The sequence below is a fragment of the Mandrillus leucophaeus genome, unplaced genomic scaffold (assembly GCF_000951045.1).
Source record: "Mandrillus leucophaeus isolate KB7577 unplaced genomic scaffold, Mleu.le_1.0 Scaffold1571, whole genome shotgun sequence".
Classification (NCBI taxonomy): domain Eukaryota; kingdom Metazoa; phylum Chordata; class Mammalia; order Primates; family Cercopithecidae; genus Mandrillus; species Mandrillus leucophaeus.
The window spans coordinates 305,948-329,589 of record NW_012101556.1 but is presented as its reverse complement, the minus strand read 5'-3'; the positions used below and the strand labels follow the sequence as shown (position 1 = coordinate 329,589).

At 34.8% G+C, this 23,642-nt stretch overlaps 1 protein-coding gene across 3 annotated transcripts in view; it reads right to left on the bottom strand.

Moving 5' to 3' along the window:
- The window catches only part of LOC105536265 (complement factor H-like), a 36,859-nt gene extending 15,741 nt beyond the window's left edge, over nt 1-21,118 (bottom strand). For all 3 annotated transcript variants that reach the window (XM_011975600.1, XM_011975601.1, XM_011975602.1), the window contains exons 1-2: nt 20,697-21,118; nt 149-334 (exon numbers count right to left, since the gene is read on the bottom strand). In XM_011975600.1, coding sequence (XP_011830990.1) covers nt 149-334; nt 20,697-20,754 — 244 coding nt within the window. In that variant the 5' untranslated portion in view covers nt 20,755-21,118. The remainder of the gene's footprint in view (nt 1-148; nt 335-20,696) is intronic.
- Nucleotides 21,119-23,642: the final 2,524 nt, after the last annotated feature.

Genomic DNA, 23,642 nt, shown 5'->3' with positions numbered 1-23,642 from the left:
AAAAAAAAAAAAAAAGATGTATGATGTATTGTTTTGTATTTGAGCAGCAACAGTGATATAATTCAGCCATAATTGCTATAATATAAAATCTTAAGTATTTTTACAACCAAAAGTTTTCATAAATTTCACAAATGTATGAAGTACTTACTCTGACATTTCTTTAATGGATTAAGAGCAACCCATTCTCCCTTCCTGCATACCATTACTATATTTCCAAGAGATCTATATCCAGGGCGGCATTTATAGGTAGCCTGAGTGCCTTCTGGATATGTATGGTCAGGCCAGGAACCTGTCAGAATTTCTGTATTTTTTCTTGGAGGAAGTTCCTTGCAATCTAAAAAAAAATAAAAACAAAATAAGTGCATAAAGTATCTATTTAAATGTACAGTATGTTTGGGTAATTGTTGCTTTTAAAAATGTCTAGACAGTTACAGACCTACCTAAATTTTCCTCTCTCTCTCCTACTCCCATATCTATGGAGTAAAAATACATTTCATGCATGTACGGTAAGTATATCTTTCACCTTATAAAATTTGTATCTACATAATTTTATAAGAATGTTTACTGTGGAAGAATACCTAAAAATCTTTGCAAAGCAATAGATATATTTTGTTATACTACTCTTAATTGCTGGAGAGCATTCTACTATTCTTCCATTAATTTGGGAAATATTTATTGAGCACTATCGTAAGTTGTAAAGCAAAAACAATGAAGAAACAAGTTATCTGTTCTCAAAGCATTTCCATTCTAGTAGGGAAGCCAGTTATTTAATAAATAGTCAAAGAGATGTAAAATATGAATTACAGGTAGAAAAATTCTGTTTACAAAAATGAAGCATGATAAGTTAATACAAAATTATATGAGCTCTCCAAATAAGATAGAATAGGATGGAAAAGAACAACGTTTCTACTCCAGATTGGAACAACAACAAATTGTGTGTGCATGTGTACACTCAAAGTTGTGGGAGCAAAGAGGATTAAATGAACAAAATCCAAGTAGGAAGGACCTGTTTCAAGTAAATATAGGGTCTCTGGCCATTTTTTACCTGGTTATGTTTGTCAACTCTGGATATGGATTGAAGACCCTTCCTCTGAATGGAAGAATGGTAATGAGGTAAGAAAGAACCAAACATAAGGAGGTTATATCTAGCATGAAAAATTCTGAAACTTTGCCAAATCAGGTTGCTTTGCTACAGTCTAGGTAGCTTCTTACAAGAAGACTGACTTTCCCATTGTCTCATAGAAAAAAAGTCTCAATAAGAAAAGGGATCTGACTCAAATACACAGCTAGCATTCTCATCAAAATATGCCATATTTGAAAGTCACTCTGGGTGATATTTAAGAGCAGTTGTCAAAACAGCAGAAAAGCTGTATACATATATGTATTTATGTATATACATACATATATACACATGTATTATTTATATACAATAAAAGTTCTTTATATATATGTTTGCTTTTCTGCTGTTTCATATATATATGAGCATTTAAGATTATATATATAAGAGCAGATGTCAAAACAGCAGAAAAGCAAACATATATAAACAACTATTATATATATCATATGCTTATATACATAATATATATGTGTTGGCTTCTTCTATCTCAAAAGTCTAATATATATACACACACACATAGTATAATATATACATATATATATATATATATGTATATACTCTGTGTGTGTGTGTGTGTTCGTCTTTTGGGATAGAAGAAACCAACCAGACTCTAGATTTTAAAAACCCAAGAAGGTTTAATCTTTGAGACTTTAGAAACCAGAAGTGGAACTGACTCAAACTAAAAGTGTTACCCAGGTCCCTCTGAGTTAAATTTTTGAGTGGCTCAAGAAACAGCAAACAATCTTGTTGGTGAGAGTAAGTTACATAAACTTTGCTCATTACATATTTTTGTTTAAAAATACGATCTTGTATAAAAATTAAAAGATACAGAAAGAAGCAAAACAGCTGTGAACGAAAAAGAGAAAATAAATATTCAGTAGAACTAGACACTCAGATTCAGATGTTAGAATTAGTGTTAAGGTCTTTATAACAGCTATTTTAGGGATATTAAAGGAACTATAGAAAGTAGATGTAAATTTTAAGAAGATATTCAAAATAAAATTGACTCATAATAAATCGGTGTTATCTTAAAATTGCATAAAAAATCAGAAAAAACAACTTGTCAGATGGTGTTAAGAATCAAATGGACATAGCACAATACAAACTTGTTAAACTTAGAGGAAGTTTAATGTAAAAATATCCAAACTGAAGTATGGAAAGACAAAAGTGTATAAACAACAACAAACAAAACAGAGTACAAAAAAATATGTGGTGTAAAGTTATAAAACATGTGTAATTGGAATTCTAACAACACAGAAGAGAATGAACATAGGCAATATTTGAAGAAACAATAGCTCAAAGGTTTCCAAAATTGATGAAATCAACTCACAAAATCAAAATTTCAACAAACCCCCAAAATGCTAAATACCAAGAAAACCTATACTGATACTCTGCTGAAAACCAAAGATAAAGGCAAAATCTTGAAAGCAGATTGTATTAGTCCATCTTTGCACTGTTATAAAGAAATACCCAAGACTGGGTAATTTATAAATAAAAGAGATATAATTGACTCACAGTTTCACATGGCTGGGGAGGCTTTAGAAAACTTACAATCATGGTGGAAGGGGAAGCAAGGACCAGACCTCTTCACATGGGGTGGCGGGAGAGAGAAGTGCAAACAAGGGAAATGCCAGATGTTTATAAAACCATCAAACCTCATGAGAACTCACTCACTATCATGAGAACAGCATGGGAGAAACTGTCCTGTGATCCAATCACCTCTCACTGGGTCCGTTCCTCAACACATGGGGATTATCAGGATTACAATTTAAGATGAGATTTGTGTGGGGACACAGAGCCTAACCATATAATTCTGCCCCTTGCCTTTTCCAAATCTCATGTCCTCACATTTCAAAACACAATCATGCCTTCCCAACAGTCCCCCAAACTCTTAACTCCCTACAGCATTAACCCAAAAGTCCATGTCCAAAGTCTCATCTGAGACAAGGCAAGTTCCTTCCACATATGAGCTTGTAAAATCAAAAGCAAATTAGTCATTTTCAAGATACAATGGGAGTACAGGCATTGGGTAAATGCTCCCATCCCAGATGGGATGAACTGGCTAAAACAAAGGGGCCAAAATCTCCATGAAAGTTGGAAATCCAATAGGGAAGTCATTAAACCTTAAAGTTCCAGAACAGTCTCCTTTGATTCCATGTCTCACATTCAGGTCACACTGATGCAAGAGGTGAGCTCCCACAGCCTTGGGCAGACCTTCCCCGATGGTTTTGCAGAGTATGGCCCCCTTTCTGGCTGCTTTCACTGCTGGCATTGAGTCTATGTGGCTTTTCTAGGCACATGGTGCAACCTGTCAGTGGATCTACCATTCTAGGGTCTGGAGGATCGGTGGCCCTCTTCTCACAGCTCTATTAGGTAGTGCCCCAGTGGGACCTCTGTGTGGGGGCTCCAATCCTACATTCTCCCTGCTCATTGTGCTAGCAGAGGTTCTCCATAAGGCCTCCTCCCTTTCAACACACCTCTGCCTGGACATCTAAGCATTTCTACACATTCTCTGAATCTAGGTGGAAGTTTTGCATTCTGTGTACCCACAGGACCAGCACCATGTGGAAGCTGCTAAGGCTTAGGACTTTCATCCTCTGAAGCAATGGCCCAAGCTGTATGTTGTCCCATTTTAGACATGGCTGCAACTGGAGCAGCTAGGATACAAGTCACCAAGTCCTGAGACTGCACACAGCAGTGGGGCCCAGGCCCGCAAAACCATTTTTCTTTCCTAGGCATCTGGGCCTGTGATGGGAGAAGCTGCCTTAAAGATCACTAACATTCCCTGGAGACATTTTTCCTTTGTCATGGTGATTAACATTTGACTCCTCATTCCTTACACAGATTTTTCCAGTGGGCTTGCATTTCTCCCAAGAAAATTGAGGTTTCATTTCTATTGCATCATCAGGCTGCACATTTTCCAAACTTTTATGCTCTGCTTCCCTTTTAAACATAAGTTCCAATTTCAGATCAACTTTCTCAATGTTCAAAGTTCCACAGATCTCTAGGGAAGGGGCAAAATGTTGCAAATCTCTTTGCTAAATGATCTTTGCTCCAGCTCCCAATAAGTTCCTTGTCCCCATCTGAGACCACCTCAGCCTGGACTTCATATTCCAGATCACTATCAGCATTTTGGTCTAAAGCATTCAACAAGTCTCTAGGAAGTTTCAAGCTTTACCACATCTTCCTGTCTTCTTTTGAGACCTCCAAACTGTTCCAACCTCTGGCCATTACCCAGTTCCAAAGTCACTTCCACATTTTGACGTATCTTTATAATAGTGCCCTACTACTTCAGTACCAATTGACTGTATTAGTCCATTTTACACTGCTATAAAGAATTACCTGAGACTGAGTAGTTCATTAAAAAAAGAAGTTTAATTGACTCACACTTTCACATGGTTGGGGAGGCTTCAGGAAACTTATAATCATGGTGGAAGGTGAAGAAGAAGAGAGGACTTTCTTCACATGGTAGCAGGAGAGAGAAGTGCAAGTTGGGGAAATGCCAGATGCTTGAACCATTAAATATCATAAGAACTCACTCACTATCATGAGAACAGCATGGGGCAAACAATCCCCATGATCCAGTCACCTCCCACTGAGTTCTTCCCTTGACATGTGGTGATTATGGAGATTATAATTTAAGATGAGATTTGGGTGGGGACACAGAGCCAAACCATATCACAGACAGAGGAAACTTTTTTTTTTCAGGAGAATAGTAAAAATAACAGCCAAGTCTGTGGAAGTAAATACTGAAGTCTGAATATATATGTCTTCGCATCACTAAAGTGTTGAAAATTAAAAGTCAGCAGAGAACTCTATAAATGGTGAAAATATACTTCAAAAATGAAAGAGCATGCAAACACATTCTTAGGCAAACAAAAGCAGAAAGAATTCAACAAGAGCAGACTCAGCTATATAAAAATACTGAAAAAGTTATCTGGGCTGAAGGAAACTGATCTAAAATATAAGCAAAGAAGTACAAAAAGGAATAAGCAGAACTGAAGAAAATAAACAGATGAGTAAATAAAAAAGCTATTGAAACATGATAAACATGCTATGTATATTTTACCCAAATGAAAAAGAACCTAGACTGTTTAAATCAATAATGACCATGTTTAATAGTGTTTTTAATAAATTCAGGAGTATAATATGAAACAATAATAGCAAAAGTGTCAGGAAAAGGTAAAGCAAATAAAAGTGTTGTGATATTTTCCCCATAGTCTTGATGTGGTAAAAATATTAATTTAGGATAAACTGTAATAATTTAAGTATGTTTTGTTGTAATTGCTAGGTTAGCCACTAAACCAAAAATATTGAGATGCATAAAATAACTAGTATACATGATGTAATGAGATAGTCAAGATTATTTGATTAAAATAAGAGAAGGCAGGAAAAGAAAAAAGAAAAAATGAGGCAAAAATAAATAGCAAGATGCTAGACTTAAACTGAAGTGTATCAGTAATTACATTAAATGTAAATGGATTCATCACCACACTTAACATGCAAAGATTGACTGGATAAAAGCATAAAATAAAACTCAAATATATGATGATTACTTTTAATAAAACTGTACATAAAAACTGAGAGTAAATGATAAAAACCAACATGCTAGAAAAGTATCAACTAAAGTCAGAATGATATTAATGTATTAATATCAAGCAAATTATAAATTAAGTTAGAAAGTATTACTAGATAAAAAGAGAGTCATTTCATATTAATAAAAGGGCTACTTTAACAGAAAGATATAATAATTCTAAATGTGTTTGAACAATGTTTACTGGAGCTGGCTCATACGGACTCATAGGAGTCAATTATACACATCTTTTGCTAAAACAATGTTCACTGATGACACGTTGGTAACTTGAAATTGACCATATTGTGAGAATTTACACATGAATCTCAGCAAATTTTACAAATCTTGGTTGTTTCCTTTCCTTTCAAAAAATAGTTGGTTGTTTTACATTTACCAGCATGCTTCTTTGCATAAAACTATTAATATATCTTCCAAATATAACAGAAATAAAAGAAGTAAGCAATCTACCATCATAGTTTGAGATTTAAGCACACTGTTTCCAATATCCAATAGACAAAGAAATAGAAAAATAAGGATATACAAGATATGAGCAACATTATTAACCAAATTAAGCTTTTTTATATTAATAAAACACTGCCTTCAACAATTGTAAGGTGCATATTCATTCCAAGCAAATCTCTACCAATTTCAAAAAATTAAAATCACTCTAAGTATACTCCCTGACCACTGGACATTACTAATAGAAAATAACTGGAAAAGTCACAAAATTTTTGAAGTTAAGCAACGCTGTTTTTGTTGTTGTTGCTGTTTTTTTTTTTTTTTTTTTTGAGATAGAGTCTCGCTCTGTCCCCCAGGCTGTAGTGCAGTGGCCCAATCTCGGCTCACTGCAACCTCCGCTCCCGGGTTCACACCATTCTCCTGCCTCAACCTCCCAAGTAACTGGGACTACAGGGGCCCACCACCACGCCCGACTATTTGTGTGTGTGTGTGTGTGTGTGCTTTTTTACTAGAGACAGGGTTTCACCGTGTTAGCCAGGATGGTCTAGATCTCCTCACCTCGTGATCCACCCGCTTCGGCCTCCCAAAGTGCTGGGATTACAGGCGTGCGCTACGGCGCCCGGGAAGCAACACTTATAAATAACTCACGAGTAAAAGAAAAAATACAACATAAATTAGAATATGATTTGAAATAAACAGTAATGGAAATATATGTTAAAATTTGTGGGCTGATGCTGAAGCAGTGATTAGAGAGAAAAATATATATAACCTGAATGGATTAGAAATAAAAAAAACTGTTGGAAATCAATTATCCAAATTTCTAATTCAAGAAACTAGTAAAACATTAAATTAAATCTAAAGAAAATAGAAGACTGCAAATAATAGTGATGATCACATAAATCACCCTCCAAGTTCAAGGTGACGACTAAAGTATTTAAGGATACCCAATTCTGTTGTTACCCAGCATGGATGTGATCTATACTGGCATCAACTTTCATCCTTCTTCAGCAAAATTATCTTATGGAATGGTTAAGATATCAGAAGCTGAGTTTGAGTACCTGAAATCTCCATCAAGCTGTTCTTGTGCATACTGCCTTTATCTTTATTCTATATTTTCCTTGAAGCCGAGTAACGTTGACAATGGGTAAGTCTATTGTACTGTGTAACCTTGGACAATCTCAAATTGACTCACTCTGGCAATCTTGCAATTAAAACCCACGGGAGCCGGGTACGATGGCTCACGCCTCTATTCTCAGCACTTTGGGAGGCTGAGACGGGCGGATTGCCTGAGGTCAGGAGTTCGAGACCAGCCTGACAAACATGGTGAAACCCGTCTCTACTAAAAATACAAAATTAGCCAGCTGTTTTGGCACATGCCTGTAATCCCAGCTACGTGGGGGCCTGAGGCAGGAGAATCTCTTGAACCTGAGAGGCGGAGATTGCAGTAAGCCAAGATCGCGCCATTGCACTCCAGCCTGGGCAACAAGAAGGAAGCTCTGTCTCAAAATAATAATAATAATAACAACAATAATAAATAAAAAATAAAACCCACTGGAAATGAAATGGAATAAATTTGAATCCTTACTTTATTTGTAAGCATGCACAGACACATGCACACAAATGCCAGGTGGATTAAAGAATTAGGTTTAAACAAATTTAAAATACATATATGTTTCATTCTTTTACATTTTTTAAATTATCTGCTATATTTGATGCTGTGTCATTTTTAACTTACTATTATCTTAGTGCCATCTATCTATAATCATATTTATTTTATAAATATATTTATTAAAAAGTATGAGTAAATATCAAAAATGTAAGGCTTAATGCATAAAGCAATTTGCAAACAGAACATATACACATTACAACATTTTTTAATTAAAAACTATATTTGTGAAAAAATTATATATACAAAATTTAAAGAAAATTTAGCTGAAAAATTATTCTTAACACAAACACACTTCTTGCAGTAACAAAAGCACTAAACACTAACTAAAGAAAAATGTTAGAGTAGAATAGATCATTTACTTAAGAACAGGCATTTTTAAAAGAGATAAAAATTAAAAGAAAATTATTTTTTGACCAATTCTAATGACAAAAATGTAAAGGAGATGATATTCAATTTTGCTGGAAAATTAGGTAATATAAATATTATTATTAAATAAAACTGAAGTATAAATGACTATTACCTCACTAAAAAGCAACTTAGCAATAAAGAATCTTAAAAATACTCGTATATTAGTTGATAAAGAATTTCAATTTTTTAAAAGTAACAAATAATAATTAAAGATTTTGTGAAATATTTAGGTACAGCGTGTTTATTCCAGCATTTTTAATAACAGATATAATTAGAATATTTATGAAAATTGTCAAATTATGCTACACCCATCTGAATTAAAAACTGTGGTTTGGGTAATATTTAATTATGTGCATAAAATTTACAATAGTAAGGAGGAAAGGTAGTATATATTTTCTGTTATAGTGAGATACATTAGGTCAGGGGCCAGAAAACTAACCTGTGGGCCAAATTCAATCGCTGCTTGTTTTGTAAATAAAATTTTAGTAGAACATAGCTATGTTCATTCATTTATATGTTGTCTATGACTCCTTTTATGTTACAATAGAAGAGCTGAGTAGCGAGACATTATGACACACAAAGTCTAAAATATTTATTGCCTGGCTATTTCACAAAAAGTTTCAGTGCCTTGAGATGCATTATTTCAGATTAATCTTATCACTTAGGTCATCTTCACAATAAAACCAGGTGGCCGACCATGGTGGCTCACACCTATAATCCCAACATTTTGGGAGGCTGAGGTGGGAGAATCCCTTGAGCCCAGGAGTTTGAGACAAGTCTGAGCAATATAGCAAGATCCCATCTCTACAAAAAATTAAAGGAACAAATTAGTTAGGCATGGTGGCACACACTTGTTGTCCCAGCTCTGCGAGAGGCTGGGACAGGAGGGTCTCTTGAGCTCAGGAGTTTAAGGATGTGTGTGAGCTATGATCATGTCACTGCACTCCAACCTGAGAGACAGGGTTAGACCCTGTCACAAAAGGGGAAATAAAAACAGGAAAACATATGTTTTGAAATAAATACTTTCATAGAGGCATTTAGAAAGTTGACAAGACAGTAAAGAATTGCCATAACAAATCTTCATATAATCAGAACCCAGAGAGGAAAACAAGCAGCCTAATTTTGTCTGCAATGAGGGCATTCACTGTTTGGGGAAGATAAGAGCTTGCTTTTTGATAGCTGTGTTAGGCTAAAGCAACAAAATTCAAAGTTAGAAAGCTAAATGAATTCACCCACAGGATAAAGGAAAACTGGAAGTAAACCATGCTCTTCTTACAGGAACCCAGCCTTGAATTGCTTAGAGGACCAAGGAATTTCAAAACACAAATTTGGCTTAAGGTAGTCTTACACTGAAAGTTCTCCTAGCCACCCAGAAAAGATAAGTTGCAACTTTAATATGAGGAAGATTGTTTTCTTAAGTACGAAATTATTATTACAAATGTCAAAGACATTATAGGGGAAAAAGCACCTTGCTACTGTAAACTTCATAAGGAACAAAATAGATATTTGATATTGGAACAAATGTATATGGACTATAATCAACAATACTAATTCTGTGGTTTAAATGTAAGAGAAAAGATTGACTAATGATATCTGAGGAAAGAAATTATAACAAAGTAGTACCAGATTTTAAAAAGAACCAAATATAATTTCTAAAAATGAAAAAAACCCGTTTTAATCATCAATGGACAGCTTAAAAGCAGATAACACAGTTGTAAAAAGAATTCATGGACAGGAGGGCAGGTCAAAAGAAATAATACAGGATGCAACATGAAGACACAAATATGTGGAAAATATGCAAGATGAGCTAAGAATCAATGAGGATAGAAAAGCCACAGCAATGTTGGAAGATAATTTTAAAAAATGAATGGAACATACCAATTAATAAATTCAAGAATTAAAAAATTCCAATCAGTAAAAAAAAATGCACCTATATGCATCATAAGAAATATTTAGAAAACCAAAGAGAAAATATCTTAACCTTGTTAGAGAAAAATATTAGTTCAAAAGCAGTAATGGTAGATTTACAAGGACTTCTCAATAGCAATAGCAGAAGCCAGAAGATATAAATGACTTCCATTTGCAGGAAGAAATAGCTATCTATATAGAATTCTATGTACAGAAATAATTTTTCTAGAATAAAGTTTTTGATTCATAGCATTTATTTTATTTTATTTTTTTGACAAGATCTCTATTGCCCATGCTGGAGTGGAGTGGCGTGATCTTAGCTCAGTGAGGCACTGACCTCTTGGGCTCAAGTGGTCCCTGCCTCAGCCCGCCAAGGAGCTGTGACTACAGTCACAAACCACCTCTTCCGGCCAATTTTTGTATTTTTTGCAGAGACAAGGTTTTGCCATTTTGCCCAGGCAGTTCTCAAACTCCTGGGCTCAAGCAATCCACCCACCGTGGCCTCCCAAAATGCTGGGATTACAGAAGTGAGCCACCGTGCCTGGGCTGATTAATACAATTTGAGATAATCTGCCAATATAAATACACACTAAGGAGAGAAAAAAAGATATATTTCAGAAAACTGAAACCGATCCTAAATATAAGGTCTTAGGATGAAAGAAGAAATGGAAAACAAAGAAAATGGTAAATGTTCAAGTAAATATAAATGAATACTAACTATAAAACAATAAAAATATTACCTTATATGGTTTTAAATACAAACATGTATGTGTACACACCCATATACATAAAACACATGACAATAGCGTGTAAAGTGTGAGAAGAATAAATAAAATTAATATCTTTTAAGTTCTTCACAGTATCCAAAAAAACAGAAAGGTATTAATGAGTTGTGATAGTTTTCTTAATAAGTCATCTTGGTTAAGTCAGCATCCCCAGTTATTCAGTCCAACTAATCTAAATGTTGGTGGGAAAATATGTTGCCAGGTATACTCCCAATCAGTTGACTTTAAACAAGCTGATCATTCTAGGTAATCTAGATAGGCCAGATCAAATCATTTGAAAGGTGTGAAACACAGGGCTGAGGCTCCTTTGAAAAAGAGAGGGAATTCTGTGGAAAGCAGCTTCCTTTCCTGTGAGTTCCAGCCTGTCTGTAATCTTCTTTTCTGACTACCTGCCCTGTGGATATCAGAGTTGCTTATCTCATGCTCACAATTCCATAAGGCAATTTATTTTTTTAAAAAACTCTTTTTAAGTAGCTAGATAGGTAGATTGGTATGTCAATCGATTAATTGACTGATAGATAGGTAATCTTCTACTTCTACTTAAGCTTCCCGCTTTGAACCCTGAGTGATAAATTAGTATTGGACTTTGGTAAGTTAAGAAGGCATATGCTATGCTATGAATATATGCAACCTTACCACAACCTCCAATTTATATGTTTAAACCTAATTACCAATGTGATAGTATTAGGAGGTGAGGACATTGGGAAATGATTAGGTCGTGAAAGTGGAGCTGTCATGATTTGGATGTGTGACCTTATAGAAGAGGCACCACAGAGCTGCCTTGTCCCTTTCATCATTGGAGTACACAGTCAAAAGGCACACTATCTATGAACCAGAAAGTAGACCCTCACCAAACACTGAATCTGCTGGTACTGTCTTGCTCTTAGACTTTCCAGAATTCAGAAGTGTAAGAAAAAAACTTCTGTTGTTTATAAGCTATGCAGTTAATAATATTTTGTTGTAGCAGCCCAAAGAGACAAGTTTTAGAAGTGCCCATTAACATGGTGGAACATATCCATGTGAAAACATTCTGCAATATTTCATAAGAAAGTAAGCTCCATATAAAACTATATTTTACAAAATACAACAAATGCTTATGAAAGTTGTCATGGGCACTAATTTTCCCTTGAACATTTTGCAAGTTTCTGATACATTTGTGTTAGTGAACTCATGTAATATGTGATTCTACATTGCGCTGTTTCGATGTTTATAATAATTTCAGTAAACATATTCTACTCCACTAGATGGTGGTAATACTCTGTCATAACAACACAATCCCCGGCCCCTTCCGCACAAAAGGAAAACGGTTTAATTACAAGCTGATACGTGTGTTTTTCACTTTCAAAATTCAGATCCACTTGATGATGTTCAGGTTACTGGAAAAAAATAAGTAAGTTAAGTAATCTGTCCACGTAAAAATAGTTTAGCCCGCTCACTTCCCGGTGAGAAGTAAATGCTTTCCCTTCTGGTTATTATTATATTTCCAGATGATATATTTGCGCCCCTAATTCTTGATTTCCAAATATAGTTAATTGCTTTTAACCAGATGTAGAAAATAAGGATACATCTCTTCCGCAAAATCTTCCTGCCAGCTTTTCACAATATTTACTGCGTGAATATGTTTACTATATATAAAGAATTCTCATATTGATTACCTTTTTTCTTCAAATAGTACTTAAAATTCTGGTGCTTTTCCATCAATGTTAAATGGCATCTTTTGATTCTGCTTGTAAGAAAAAGATATGATCTCCCCTGTTCTATTTTCCCATGTTCCTGCTGCCATCTTCAAAATCTTAGTTCAGATCATCAACTGTCACCTTGGTCATGAAACTGCCTGCTAACCAGCCTGCAGTCCTCTACTCTCCTGTTATTGCAGTCTATTCACAGAGTGACAAGTGATTTTTGCAAATCTGGTCATGTCATTCCTGTGATTAAAATTCTTCCATGACTTCCCTTTTTACTTATCCGTCATTGCTAACTCCTTCCCTTGGTTTGGGACCCCCTTATCTGGCTCTTGCCACTTCCTCGGATCTCATGTTAAATCTTGCATGTATTCACCATGCAAAGCCATGCTGATTTATTTGTTTATATTTTGTTGAGCATTTCAAACTCACTTTTTCTCTTAGATCCTTTGCACAGGTTATTTCCTCCTCTTAGAATAATTTTATGACAGATTTCTGATGACTGGCTTTGTCTCATCTTTCAGGCCTCTACTCAAATGTTCTGTCCTCAAAGTGATCCACTCATTCTAGTCCCCAGGACCAGCCCACCTAATGTCTCTACATACTACCATCCACATCTCTATTTTCTCTTAGGCCTTACTTTACCTCCTTCACAGCATTGTTCACAATGCTATAACTATTTTTGTTGACTAAGTTTTCTATCTATCCCCTCACATCAAAATGTAAGCTCCCCGCAATTGAAGAACAATGTTTTTCATAGTTAGTGGAAGAATTTTCATCAATGTCTAGGTCTTCTCACTTCAAATACACTTTCCTGCCTGCTTTTGTTCTAACCATTATTATATTCAGTATTACTGAGGTAGGAGATGGGACTTGGACCCTGGACCAAATTGAGTATTGTCCAAAACAGGTCTGGGTGGAAGTCCCTCCCTGTAAGACACACACACCAGTGTGCTATGCCAGTTTACCATTACCATAGCAACACCCAGAAGTTACAAGCCCTTTACACAGCAATGACCCAACAACCGAAAGTTACCATCCTCATCCTGGCAATTTCAGCATTAACTACCTCTTCATTTCCATATAATTAAAAGTACGTATAAATATGAGTGCAGAACTGCCTCTGAGCTGCTACTGTGGGCACACTGCCTATGGGTAGCCCTGCCCAGCAAGGAGCAGTACCTCTGCTGCTGCTGTATACACTGCCACTTCAACGAAAAGTGCTGTTTAACACCACTGGCTCACCCTTGAATTCTTTATTGGACAAAACCGAGAAACTTCCCAGGCAAGACCCAATTTGGGGGCTTGCTGTCCTATATAATTATCAACTCATGCCATAGCAAAGATATTTAAGGTAATGATTCACTGCACTGAGTTCTAATAATAATTACATATATCTTGTAACATGACTTTTATTTGCCTGAATTGACTAACAATCGAATGTTAAAGCTCAGTTAACGCCCCTTCTCAAAGACTTCCAATTAGACAACCAACAGTTATTTTGGCCCAAGTAGTCAAACTCTCAGCATATATGGACAACAGCCACATTTGCTTGCCTTAAACTGGCAATTCTTGAAGGAAATAGGGCACAGGCTTATTAAATAGGAAACATACAAATTCAAAGGCACAGAAACATTTTTTGAGATGTGATTTACCTTAAAACTTTTTTAAAAATAGCCATCTCATTTTTCTCATTCTAGATTATGAGTAGACTAGGTCATCATATCTAAGTATTTGAGTATTCATTGTTTAAATGAATACTTCATCTTACCTTTATAGTCGTTTAATTGCCAGTTAATTTTGTTTACAAAACACCACATTGTTGAAGCTTTAATTCATTTGGCTTTATTTTACAATTTAAAATTATTTTTAGTCTGGATGCAGTGAGTCATGTTTATAATCCCACCACTTTGCATGCCAAGTTCAAGAGGATCAATAGACCCAGGAGTTTAAGACCAGCCTGGGCAACATGGAGAAACCTTGTCTCTACAAAGAATTTTAAAAATCACATGAGCAAGGTTGCTGTAATCCCTGCTACTTGGGATGCTTAGGTGGGAAGACTGCTTGAGCCCAGGAGATTGAGGCTGCAGTGAGCCATGATTGCACTACTACACTGCAGCCTGGGTGACAAGGTGACTCCCTGTCTCCAAAAAAAAATAAGAATAATACTAAACAAAACATATATTTTTTAAGCCCACGTATTAGGAGTGTGAATATGTTTAGCTACTGGAAAAGAGTAAGAACATTTTTATTATAATTTGAGGAAAATAGTTATATAATTTTGGTTCAAGCTAAAAATCAATGCTACTTAATATTTTTAACAACCTTAATTTACCTAATTTTTTCACTTTCAAATTTTAAGGGGGCATATTGACATACAAACATAGAATTAATTACTTATTTTCAATGTCAATATGTCTTTTAACTGTTACTTGAAAAGTGTTTCTATTCAAATGAAATAAATCATGATAAAATTATATATTTGCAAAAACTTTAATCAAATTTGTGCCAGATTGTTTTGGTAGACTAAAATTGATCTTTTTGTTCAATTATTCTATTTTTCTAAAATTATTTTGTGGGTAAAAAAACAGGACCTATTACTTCTTAAATAGCCTACTTCTAAACTTAGTAGATATCAGAATATACTATAAAGCAAAACTACAACATCAATTTGGAAAAAAATAAAGCCAATGAACAAAACAGAAATAGCAAAAATAGGTATTTTGCATTAAATTTCTTTCTTATCTTCTCGCTGATCTATATTAATACTATTTATTCAATCATCCTTTGGTATACACAGGGTATATATATTTCAGGACTCCCACATATGCCAAAATCTGCACATATTTAAATTCTGCACTTGACTCTGTGGAAACTGCATGTACGAAAAGTCAGTTTTTCCTATGCGTAAGTTTTATATCCCAGCAATACTATCTGTTTTACCTTGGTTTAGTTGAAACAAATTCACATAGTAAGCAGACCCCTGAAGTTCAAGCCCATATTGGTCAAGGGTCAATTCTATATGTATATATATATATATGATATGATCTAATTAGCATTTCAAAATAAGAAATATTCAAATTATTTTATAAATAACATGAGACTAACTAAAGATCATTTCAGAAGTAACATATATACCTTTGTAAAGAGAGTAAAGAATTGTTTACAGAAATAAACTCTAGACAAAGTGGAATAGAGATTATGTCACACTTAATAGGCATTTGAGAAAGCAAAAGAAAAAAGAAAAGATAAAAATGTCGCTAGGTGTGGGAGGTTGAGGCAGGAGGATTGCTTGAGCCCAGGTGTTGGAAGCTGCAGTGAACTATGATCACACCACTGCACTCCAGCATGGGCACTCCAGCCTCAGGCAACAAAGCGAGACCCTGTCTCAAAAAAACCAACTAACCAAACGAACAAACAAAAACCTTAACAGTGAAAAGAGCATGAAGAACATTCCAGAATCATAAAAGGCAGATGAGAGAATAGCCGACGGTCATATGAAGTTGGATAGAATAACAAGTTTGTCATAATTAGAGATAAAACAAGATACTATCAGAACATGGGTTGAAATTCCAGAACTTTCTTGAAATGTGTAGTATTTAGTTAGCTAATTTATAATGCCAGTTACTGTTCCAGTCACGAAAAAGGAACTCAGCCACAAAGAGACAGTACAATTAGGACCCTGAAAATAGAGAGAAAAAAAAACACAACACACATTGTACCAAGTATTACTAAGTAGTACTTGAGGAAGTTAAAGTGATGGAAAAATGAGCGAAAGAACAGATGAGTAACAACGAAACGATCTGGAAGCCTTTCCATTATATCTGTAGATTATGGACAGCCTGTGGAATACATCTGACCTATGTGTTCTAAGCTTAAATTTATGTCACAGTTCAGGAATTTCTGAAAGAATATTTCTTTTTTCTTTTCTTTCTTTCTTTCTTTGTTTTTTTTTTTCATCATTTTTTTTTTTTTTTTGAGATGGAGTCTCCCTCTGTCGCCCAAGCTGGAGGGCAATGGCATGATCTCAGTTCACTGCAACCTCCGCCACCCGAGCTCAAGCAATTATCCTGCCTCAGCCTCCTCAGTAGCTAAGATTACAGGCGCACACCACCATGCCCAGCTAATATTGGTATTTTTAGTAGAGATGGGGTTTCACCATGTTGGTCAGGCTGGTCTCAAACTCCTGACATCATGATCCACCCACCTCGGCCTCCCAAAATGTTGGGATTACAGGCATGAACCACCGCGCCCGGCCTGAAAGAAGATTTCTATAATCACTTTTCCATCTATTACATTTCCAGTTAACAAGGTTTATGAAAAACTTGGCTAAGTTAAAATGTCAGAAGAAATAAAAGTGTTCTGTCAAATGTTTTTTCTTTCCTTTTTATTGTTTCATTTTTTGATGTTCAGTTACTTTATTTCCTCTGAGCTATCTTTTTATGACTCCTTATAATTTTAAGCTAAAATGCAATACTTTTTTGTCAATTACATCATCCCCTTTCCACATACTATGGTTTTGTGAGGAAATGGGTAAAGTGCACATTAGTTAACTGAGCACAGGATAGATTAGGTGGCAGAATCTCGAAGGCCTAGGCAGGTGGGGGATGGTGTGTGGGGGAGGAGGAGGAGGCATAACTGGGGAGAATGAAAAGTGGCAAAAGACTGCAGAATAAACAACCAAGCATTAAACAAATAAAAGTGGGTCAATGTAGACTGGCTCAGATCTTTGAAACCAAAGGCCACACATGAAGAATATTTACCGATCTGCTTTTGCACTTATATTTGGGAACTTACTTCTACCTAAGAATAATTTTAGTTAGCAATACTTAGATATTTCATTTTTAGTTTAAATTATATGTAGGCAAAAGAGTAGCATATGCATTCCCAGGATATGCCTAAATTTAAAATAAGCAAAGCTTGCCTTGGCAGACGTCTCAGGCTCGTGCCATTTCTGTGGGCATTTTCTCTACCCCTTCTCTTGTAGCACTCACTATAACACTTCAACCAGCAGATCTGTCCTACCTGGGAATACCTCATCTTCCAGAATCACTTTGTCCTATCCTTACCCTTATCAACATCCATTTCCACCCTCCCCCACCCGCTGAAATTGTTTCAGGGAAGTTGTCAGATGATAATAATTCAAAGTAAATTATGAATAATGCTAAATTTAACTATCCTAAAACACAAATTCAGTGTATTTGTCATTCCATATAAATGACAGATTGGTTAAATATATAGTAATATTAATATGAACATGTAAAATATTTTAGGAGGAGATGAGATATTGAAGCCAATTGGGCCATTGCAAAACTTTAAATCACACCATATAGGTAACTACCCATACTGCTATCTCTGAAAATGTGGGGGTTTTGGGGGAGCAAGGGGGAATTCTTATTTATCACACTGAAATTCAAACATACAATTTGGAATTTTAAACCACTATTCTCCTTTTTCTGATTGTAATGGAATCCATCAATCTTTAATCTATAATGTCTTCTAGGACCTGAAATAATATTTTTGCACTCTAAAATCTCTAGGATTAAAAAACATGTCTGCCAAACAACGCAGCCAGTATTTACTTGGACATGTTTCAGTAGAGTTTTAATTTATTCACTTTAACCATCTTGGAATTTCTGGGCTGTGGCCTAATTTTATATAGTACACAATTGTTACACCCTAAATCTAAAAAATCTGCTTGATCATAATATGTTCAAAAGCTTGGTCATAATATATTTTGAAAAGGTGAAATTAGGTGGTATGTTAAGAAACTGTTATTTTAAACTTTCCTGTAAATCTGACCCAATTCTTAGTAGCCTGCAGTGACTCCCTGAGCCACAGACCATTACAACAAGGAAGCAATTAACGTTCTTACATAATTGGGAATGTTACTGTAGACAATGTATTGCATTAAAAAGGTACTATGTAATACCCAATATATTAAAAAAAAGAAAACAAACAGAAAGCTGAAATCATAAATTATTCCTGCTGGCTAAAATTCTTTCTTAGTAATGAACAGTATTTTTTTTAAGAAAATTCACTGTTAACAGAGCAGAAGTAATGCTAAAATGTTATGCAGTTGAGTAAAGCAGATTGTGATAGTATTCAAACTATCTTTTCTCAATTTGGTATTCAGTATTCAATGTGGAAAATATAAACAGAAGAAAATATTGAAGTATATATGAGTATTTTTCATGATCAAGGCTACTCTGTTAAGTAAAAATTTCTTAGATATGGTAGATTAACAGAATTGATTGACATCTCAAACTAGTTTAGTTTCAGAGAGTATTTGGGAAACGAGGAATAAAATGGGAGTTTGATATCCACTGGAAATTCATGTAGTTTTTCTCCATTGGCTTTTTACATGTGCTTTTATGAAAATTATGAGACTGACCTAAGCATTGCTTTAAATACTAAAGTTGTGCTTTATCTTTTAGGTCATTTTCACCATAACATATATAGTGCTGATGTCCAATTCACCAGTAGAAACTGATATCACATTTAAACACACATTGATGAAAAATAAAATTCAAGTGAAACAAGTCAACAATAATCAATTATGTAAATAAGATGTTTAAATCACTATTGTTTAATTACCACATATACTTTGATGTACACTATTTTAACAATATTTCAAATTCAACTTTTAAAAAAGTTATACTGTTTATTAAACTTGCCATTGATTCTTGATTTTAAAGATTAGAAATAAAACAAATCTCCCTCATATGACAAATGATATCTATGTAAAATCTGAACAAACAGTATGTAAGTATGAAATATTAGAAACATTCCCATAAATTTAGTAAGAAAAGACAAATATTTGCAAAAAGAAACAGAAAAAGATGTCTGTTATGATCGGTAGTACAAACATTGGTCTGGAACTGTTTGTAAATATAAAAATGTTTCATTTCAAAATACTAATGATAATATTTATATGTACAAGGAAATAATTGTCTTCTTCATTTAAAAAGTGGCTACATATAAAGTTTATAAGCCAAATAACAAGCAATAACATTAGAAAATATAGCTGAAAAAAGTTCAACCTTTCAAAAGGTATTAAACATATTTGAATATTTTTAAAATTACTGAAATATATAAATATAAATACATATGTGCCTTTATTTTCTAGATTGGAAGACTCAAACAGAGATTTTGTGTTATTTGCTAATATTCTTCAGTTCCTAGAGGCTATGTAATGGCCACTCAATCAAAATTTCTTTACTAAGTGAAAATATTTTGGAAATTATGAATAATATGTAATTCATTTAGTTTAAAAATGTTGATCAAATATCTATCACATAACTGGTTACCTATCATAGACTAGGAAAGCAAACCTCCTCCAAGAATAAGATTTTTAATCTATCAAGAAGCAATGATATAATTAAATTTTATTATGAATCCAGAAATTGTCTTACTGGAGGTCAGAAAAAAACTCCTACACTCATATTCACTACTTCAAAAGACTGCTCTTCAAGAATATATGTTATATACAACTACAGGAAAAAAATCCCTATTGAACAACTTAATTGTTATGAATATTGTATATTCAATTGTGTTTCAAATTTGTATAATATTTTTATTCTGATAATACAAGTAATGCTTGTCTACAAGAATTCTAAGGTCATGACAATATCAGTTGTAAACGATAAATGAATTTTTCTTTAGGAAGAGTTAAAATCATATTTGAAATAAATCTAATCATTATGATTTGATAGCTTTTATTGACTGTATATTCACATCCTTCTTAATGCTTTCACATGATACATTTTGGTTATACTTCTAAGCAAAAAAAGTAAGTTACATTTTATGATAATTACAATGGAAATGATTATTCCACATTATAGTTTTTCAGAAATGATCATTGAAATATTTTATTCTATTTTATATTAAATACAATTATGATGAATATTTAGACATATCGCTCAAATAAGGTACTTTTAGTTTTTTAACTCAAAATGTCAAAAGTCACTCAATTGTCAAGCTACAAAATACTTAAGCACATTTTCTAAATTAAATTTTTATTACTGCTGTGAAAAGCATCATTAGCAAACGTTTCATAACACAGTTTTAGGAAAAGAGACTCTTTTAATCTTACCTTCTGCTACACAAATAGCCCATAACATAAGGCAAATAATCTTTGCTAGAAGTTTCATTTTTTGAATCTTTTATGAGGACATTTACCAGCTAACTCTGTTCACAATGTCCAATTCTCCTCTTCCAAGAATTGTGATTAGTGCAGGAAAGAACTTGCTGCAAAAGGAAGTTGAAACTAGATGCTCCGCCTATCAGGAACTTTTGCAAAGTAAATAAAAAATCAACCACAAGCCACAAGCCCAGCAATGCCAGAGATTGAATCTGATTCTCGCTGCACTCCCTCTGAATGTTAATGCTGTGACCTGCTCTTGGACTTTTATTTATTAAGCTAGGTAAATTCTCCATTGGAAAATGTTCATGTCCTTGGTATGTGCAAAGCAGCAGCTGGTGATACCCTCTGGATTTCATAAATCCTTCAATTATTCAAACTCTATTCCGGTCTATTGTGTATAAACCTCAGAACAGGAAATAAGAGAAACTTTAAAAGAAATCACATACAAAACTTTGGTTTAGGCAATGTTTTCACAATCAGCACCCAGGCAATGTGTGGAAACTTTGCCAAGAATGCAGTGCTGGATGAATTTAGGGGCCTGCTTTTCTAGCAATTCATAAAATTAGTTTTCTAAATACTTTTTATATATACGTTTTTGAAGCAACTGGCTCACTCTCATTTGACATAAATAGGTTTAATAATCCCAAAATCAACAAATTAAAATCCTGATTTTTGAAACTTTGTTTTGTGTAATACGTATAAGGAAAACATAAACAAATTGTATGCTGAATATTGAGAAGATAAAGATACCTATGAAACCACCACCGAGGTCAAAACACTGAACATTATTACCTCCCAGAAAACCCCAGTACTCCTCTTCAGTCAATAGTCCTCTCAACCCTCTCCCACATCCCCCACAAACAGAGACCACAATTGTGATCTGCAAGAACATGGAATATATTTGTCTGGCTTTTGTACTTTGTATAATGAAAAAGAAGCAGTTTACTCTTATGTTTAGAGTTTTTCACTAAGAATTATGTTTGGATCATTCAAACACATCGTGAGATGTAGTTATAGATAGTTCATTCTTATTGTGATTTCATATTCCATTTTTTGAATAGTTCACATTTTATTTATCTGTGTGCCTGTTAGTGAGCATTTGAGCAGATTTTAGTTTGGAGCTGATATGAATAGCGCTTCTATGAGCCTTATGTTAAGTGGTTTTTGGTAAACACAATCCACATTTCTGGTAAGTGCATACTTGGGAGTGAAACACTGGGACATAACTTATGTTTAGGTGTAATGGATAAAATTAGACAATTTTCCAAATGGATTATAACACTTGGACATCACTTCACGTTTCTATCAGCAGTGTCCAAGTTGCTCCACACCCTCAGAGATACTTGATAATTTTAATCTTTGTATTTTTAGCTTTTCTGGTAACACAAAGCAATAATTTTCTGTGGTTATAATATGAATTTTCCTGATGACTAATTGGAATGTAAGAGATCCCTGATTCCCTTTGAAGGATGTGCAACAGCCATGCGGTTTGCCAGTTAGGTCGCCCTACAGCTCAAACCCCTTATGGGAGGGGGAGCACACAGATGGACAGGTGCAGGAACTGGGGTGAGCGCTTTCGGGCTCTGGCCTCACAGCAGCATCTAGGGGTGGGTGTCTGCGATTTCCGAAGCCCAAGTGGGCATATGTTACAGTGTGCTCCTTTAGCTTTACCATCTGCAAATGGTTTATGTGTTAATCAGCTCAACAGACCCTCTTCCTTATCTCATGGGCAGTGGGACAGTGAAATAGCCTTCTGTATCCCGAGCTCTTGCCCAGTGTCCCAAAAGAATCGGATCACACGGGGGCTCGAGGGACAAGGGCAACATTTTATTGAGTGGTGGAGGTGGCTGTCAGCGAGATGGAGTGGGAAGGTGACCTTCGCCCAGAGTCAGGCCTCCCAGTGGCCGAACTATTCTCCACCCATCCCTGGCCAAACTCCCCTCGGAGTCCAGACGTGCCTCCTCTCTTTCTCTGCTGCATCGTTCTGCCATCGCAGGCCTGTTTGTCGCCTTGCCTCCCCCTCTCCTCACTTGCAGGTCTCTTCTGGAGCTTGGAGTTTGGGATTTATATGGGGGTAGGACAGGGGGGCATGGCGGACCAAAAGGCAACTTTTTGGGTGTGAAAACTGAAATGCCTGTCCTCATTTCGGTCCACAGAGCTTCAGGCTTGAGGCTGGGGCCTTTACTTGGTGACCACCCTCTTGTACCCAGTATTTCCCTGTCTCCTGTCCTTAACATCATGAAGTTGAGAAACTTTCCTGTAGTAATTGGTCATTTAGATATCCTCTTTGGTGAAGGTTCTATTCAAATCCTTTGCATATTTTTTTTCTTATTGAGTTGTTTGTCTTTGACTTATTGCATTGTGGGAATTGTTATATTTATATACTCTAGATATGGAAATATTCTTATAATATGTATTACAAATGCCTTCTTCCAGTCTGTGGGTTTTCTTTCCATTCAGTGTTAGATGGCTTTTATAATAATAAGCAGAATTCCTTAATTTTAAAATAGAGCACATTTTCAATTTTTTTCCATGACTAGTGCATTATGTCTTATTTAATGAAATCTTGCCTAGTCCTAGAGCACAATGCTTTTCTTCTAAAATAATTATTTTATCTTTCACATTTAAGACCTTTAGAACAGCTGTAATTGTCTTTTGTGAATAGCATAATAAAATGCATTTTTAAAATAGAGATATCCAATTGTTACAGCATTATTTAATGAAAGTGTCAGTCTTTCCTCTGTAATGACACGCTTTCACCTTTGTCGTAAGTCAGGTACTGGATATATGTGGGCCTATATCACCAAGCTCTTCTGACTGTAATTGTCTATTTTTAAAACTTTTCTAAAGTGTAAATTTCTGGGAACTTTGGCTTTCTAGTTATCTTTTAAATTG